The sequence below is a fragment of the Octopus bimaculoides genome, chromosome 3, assembly GCF_001194135.2.
Source record: "Octopus bimaculoides isolate UCB-OBI-ISO-001 chromosome 3, ASM119413v2, whole genome shotgun sequence".
NCBI classification, from domain to species: domain Eukaryota; kingdom Metazoa; phylum Mollusca; class Cephalopoda; order Octopoda; family Octopodidae; genus Octopus; species Octopus bimaculoides.
The window spans coordinates 22,115,612-22,121,237 of NC_068983.1; the positions used below are offsets into that span (position 1 = coordinate 22,115,612).

At 37.2% G+C, this 5,626-nt stretch overlaps 1 protein-coding gene across 1 annotated transcript in view; it reads left to right on the top strand.

Annotated features, from left to right (window-relative positions):
* LOC106879205 (crossover junction endonuclease MUS81) overlaps positions 1-3,217 on the top strand; it is a 21,032-nt gene extending 17,815 nt beyond the window's left edge. The window contains exons 7-8 of the mRNA XM_052966713.1: positions 231-314; positions 2,355-3,217. Coding sequence (XP_052822673.1) covers positions 231-314; positions 2,355-2,415 — 145 coding nt within the window. The 3' untranslated portion in view covers positions 2,416-3,217. The remainder of the gene's footprint in view (positions 1-230; positions 315-2,354) is intronic.
* The last annotated feature ends 2,409 nt before the right edge of the window (positions 3,218-5,626 follow it).

Here is a 5,626-nt window from a genome sequence, read left to right on the forward strand (position 1 = left end):
ATATATATATATATATACACGACGGGTTTCTTTCAGTTTCCGTCTACCAAATCCACTCACAAGGCTTTGGTCGGCCTGAGGTTATAGTAGAAGACACTTGCCCAAGGTGCCACACAGTGGGACTGAACCCGGAACCATGTGGTTTGTAAGCAAGCTACTTACCACACAGCCACTCCTACGCCTATATATATGTATGTATGTATAATTTCTTGCTTATTTTCATATTGCAGTTTATATGAAGCTTATAATGCTTGTCCAGATAAAATCAGTCAAGAGCAAATGCTGAATAACATTAAGGCTGGAAAAAATAACAGGTATTTACTTTTTTTTTTATTTGGTTTTTTTTTTTTTGACTAGTTTCAGTTATCATATTGTGACCTTGTCGGGGGGCCCCATCATCTGGGTTTTAAGTTATTGGGTTGTCTGGAAGGTTTGTGCCAATTTATAGTAGCTTACCTTTCGACTTAGGTCATAGGAACATAAACTTTCTTCCACGAAAAGATAGCTTAAACTGTGCTCTAAATGGAGGTGTTGTCAAATCCTATTTTATGGACTCAACCATGTTCTAAAATGTGTTAATTCTGTAACCCTTTAAAATGGAAGATAAGAAAGTTCATTTTCGGCACTTGGTGCTTTTCTTTTTCCAGACAACCCAATATTATATCCCCACCTCTACCCACCGTTCTTACGTTAGTCTACTGTTTATTTTATTGAGTAGCTAAGTTACATTTTATGATACAACACAGGATTTCTAACTGGTAGAGTTACATAAACTCAAACTCATAAATATTCACCATGTTCGGATGGTGCTTTTTACATGCTACTGGCACAGGGAACCAGTCAGGCGGCTCTGGCAGTGACCCGCGCATGAATGAATGGTGCTTATCGTGTGCCACCAGCATTGGGAACAGCCACAACTACAATTTCCGTTTGATTGTGATTTGATTTGATCTTGATTTACTTGACTCAATAGGTCTCCTCAAGCACGGAATGTTGCCCGTAGATTCAAAGGTACTTTTTAAATGGGCTGGTTATGTAACACAGGTGTAGACTATATCTGTGATCTCACTTCCCTTGCCGGGTCTTCTCAATCACATCTCCAGAGGTCTCGGTCTTTCATCATTGCCTCTGTGAGGCCCAACGTCCGAAAGTCATTCTTCACCACCTCATCCCATGTCTTCCTGGGTCTCCCTTTTCCATGGGTTCCTTCCACTGTTAGGTATATATATTTGTGTGTGTATATATATATATATATATATATGTATGTATACATATATATATGACGACCAAAGCCTTGTGACTGGATTTGGTTGAGGAAACTGAAAGAAGCCCATTCTATACATATAGACATATACATGTTTATGCATGTGCATTTGTGTCTCTATATGTCTCCCCCCCCCACACACACACACACAATCGCTTGACAACTAATGTTGGTGTATTTAAGCCCCTGTAACTTAGCAGTTTGGCTGAAGAGATTGATAGAATAAGCACCATCTTACAAAGAATAAGTCCAGGGGTCGAGTTCTTCAACTAAAAGGTGGTGCTCCAGCATGGCCACCCTCAAATGACTGAAACAGGTAAAACAATAAAAAACTATGCCATTTTTCTTCCCAAGGAATGCCAGGTATCTCTGCTAGTATATTAATAAAGTAAAGCAGTAGTCCAAGTGATTTACCTTGGTCACTTACCTCACATGAACGATAACAGTTGTATCAAAGGTGCTAATCTCTAATTGGAGAGGCAACATTTGGAATGGGTAAGCATCTGGCCCAGGTTTCTAATCTACAGTCTTTGAATGTTCTGAAAAATTCATAGGCACCACTTTCCATGCCCTAAACTATTTAAAGTCATCATCATAACCATTAATGTCCATTTTCCATGCTGGCATGGGTTGGACAGCTTGACAGGAGCTTGCATGGCCAAGGACCACACCAGGTGCCATAGTTTGTTTTGGCTTCGGTTTCTACAGTTGGATTCCCTTCCTAATGCCAACCACTTTAGAGAGTGTACTGGGTGCTTTTTACGTGGCACCATCACCAATGCTTTTTACATAGCACCATCACCAGTGCTTTTTATATGGTACCATCACCAGTGCTTTTTATATGGTACCATCACCAGTGCTTTTTATATGGTACCATTACCAGTGCTTTTTATATGGTACCATCACCAGTGTCTTTTACATGGCATCAGCTTCAATGCTTTTTACACTACACATTGATGTGATAAAAAGTGATAAAAGGGGGAAAATGGAGGCACAAAAACATTTGTCAAAAATTTATATTATGTAACAATTGAACAAAATTTGTTTCAGTCAAGCATTTCTAATGTTCTTGTTCAATTTTATCTTGCAGAAACATTGGTCCTGTTCTGAGCAGAAAAATTCAACAATTTTACTGTCCAGATGATAGATAATACTTGAATATGTTGACGATGAAGATGATAACCTCCACATCTGTGAATTATATTGTACAAGTGATTTACATATACTATACCTGCACAGGTGATTGATATATATCATACCTGCACAAGTGATTGACAATATCAGAATATATTGATGAAAATGGCAACTTCTACATCTTTGGAATATATTCAGCAATTTGTACTGTACAAAATGATCGATATTATTTGAATGTACCAAGAAAAAAGTGGAATGTCTACATAATTCAACAATAATGCTGTACAAGTAATTGATAATTGAATATCATGTTAAAAATAGTAATTGCTACACCTCTGGATTATAGCCAACAATTGTACAGTAGAGTTACAGATAATTGATTTATTTGAATATATTTCTGAACCTGGAAACATTTACGTTTATGAATTATATTCAGCAGTTGTACTGTACAAACAATTGATATTTTCAATATATCAGGGAAAACAGTAACATGTACAACTGTGAATTATTTTCAATGATTGTACTGTACAGGTTATTGATAGTATTTAAATATATTGATGAATATGGTAACTATTACAATTCTGGATTGCATTCAATAATTCTCTCAGAATTATAAGTGTTATAATTGGACATCATTCAAGTATGAGGTCCAATTGAACCTCATTCAAATATGGAATAGAAATTGAAAACTTATACAGTTGCTTTATCAGACTGTTGCCTGCGAAAAGTACTCCTCTGTACAAGAGATTACAATAGAAATTTTAATTTTATCTACTTTTTTAGCAAGAAACCAAAATAAATATTTTATCGATTTTTTTATCCCATTTTGTATCCTATTTTACAAAAGTTTCTGAGATTCTCTTGTACTAAATAATGGTTTCAAATGTTGGCACAAGGCCAGTAATTTCAGGGGAATGGGTAAGTTGATTACATCAACCCCAGAATTCAACTGCTACTTGTTTTATTGACCCTGAATGGATGAAAGGCATAGTCAACCTTGGCAGAATTTGGAATCAGAATGTAAAGATGTACAAAATACTGCTAAGCATTTTACCTGACATGCTAAAAATTCTACCTGCTTGTTGCTGCCTTGTACTAAATTATGAGCTTCAGATTATGTCAGGATAAACCTCACAGGATTGATTTATTTAAAGTTGACAAGGTCAAGGACAATTTGTTATCAAGTGTGTACGTATACAGTAAGCAGGTATCAGTCCATCATGTTGAGTTCTAAGCAGACCCTTTGGCAATCAGCAACAAGCAGTTTATGATAATTTTTTTCTCCAACAAAAGACAGGAGTTAGCCTTATGATCCCCCTGATAATTTTCACTGTTTACACTTATATTCTTCATCTCCACTGACCATGCTCCTTGCCCTCATTTTCTCTTCCTTCGTCTTTAACCATGTCTTTCTTGATTATCCCTTTCCTCTCACCCAGTCATTTTAATTCTTTCTCAGCACATGATCCAACCACTTCATCCCATTTTTCTTTACAACCTCCATCTCTGGTTCTATTGTCATTATCCATTGAAATGCATTTTATCATCTTCCTCTCTCTCTCTCTCTCTCAGCAATACTCTGCTCATCCACCAACCTATTCTTTTTTCTTTCAAGTCTTCTTTGCTATTCTACATTCATTACCCGTTCTGCTAGGTTCCTCACAGGCAAAGAACACAGGTACAAGATTTTCTGGGCAGGGAACACTGACAGGGTCAGGGACATGGGTATACTTCTTGCAGAGAAATGGGTTGATAAGGTAATCAGAGCATGCGACAGAATACTTAAGATTAGATTAGTGCTTCATCATGGGTTAGCAACCATTATCTCGGGCTATGCCCCTCAACCAGGGCTACCTGATGGACAGAAAGACCGATTTTATGACACCCTCTTGCAGACTACCTCATTGACAAATGACAGGGACCTTCTCTTTGTGGCTGGTGACTTCAGTGGACATGTTGTACAACATGCAGGGGGGCTTCCATGGCATACATGGAGGCTACGGTTTTGGTTCCTGCAATGAGGAGGGAACCAGGCTGCTGGAGTTCTGCAATGCAAATGATCTGGTTTGCAACACTAACTTCAGGAAGCCTGCCAGTCACCTAGTCACCTACCGTTCTGGCAGGCACACTAGCCAAATTGACTATATCCTCGCCTGAAAAAGGGAAAGATGGCAAAAATGAGTTGTAACTCTGTTTCAAAGGTCCAGCCTTGTCATATTCTGAGTTGTACTGAATTTCTCTGAGAACTACATTAAGGGTATATGTGTCTGTGGAATGCTCAGCCACATGCACATTAATTATTTCATGAGCCAGCTATTTTGTTGCTCAGACCAACTGGAACCCTTGTCACTGTAATCAACAGGGTGTCAGGTTATATATATATATATAATTAAAAAGAAATGTAAAAATACATTATGAAGGATATACCATAAACAATAATTATTTATGAATATATCAATGGCCGTTTATAGTTATGAATAAATCACAATTATAATGGAGAGGGCTGCAAAAACCCTTACATGTTTAGAAATAGCAGTCAAAAACCACTATTATCACTCATATTTTATCTCCTCACAATAAAGCTGTCCGCGAGCAACATGACATACAAAATCCACAATTTAAAAATAAAAGGTTGATTCTCTATTGCAATTTCGAAGGTAGGAACATATTATACAGTATTGTAAAATAACAGAGATAAACAATATAACAGTTCCTCTCTGTTATAATTGTGATTTATTCATAATTATAAACCCTGTTCTTTCATGCAATTTATTATTACATGTTTGGTCACTGATATATTCATAAATAATTAATAATTGTTGATGATATTTCGTAATGTATTTTTACATTTTTTCTTAATTATTTCATTTCCTCCTGTCTTTTCTCATAAACGCTGTGCATGACACTGGAATTCAGAATCTGAATGTGTAGATAGAGGTTGACACATTATTCTTGCCGGTCGGGATACATGTAAGCCCCAAGGTATGACTTTGTATCAATTTGTATCTATAAGAATAGCACTGTTATTTTGTTTATATCCATTATTTTACAATATGTTATATAATATGGTGTGGAGGCGCAATGGCCCAGTGGTTAGGGCAGTGGACTCGCGGTCATAGGATCGCAGTTTCGATTCCTAGACCGAGCGTTGTGAGTGTTTATTGAGCGAAAACACCTAAAGCTCCACGAGGCTCCGGCAGGGGATGGTGGCGAACCCTGCTGTACTCT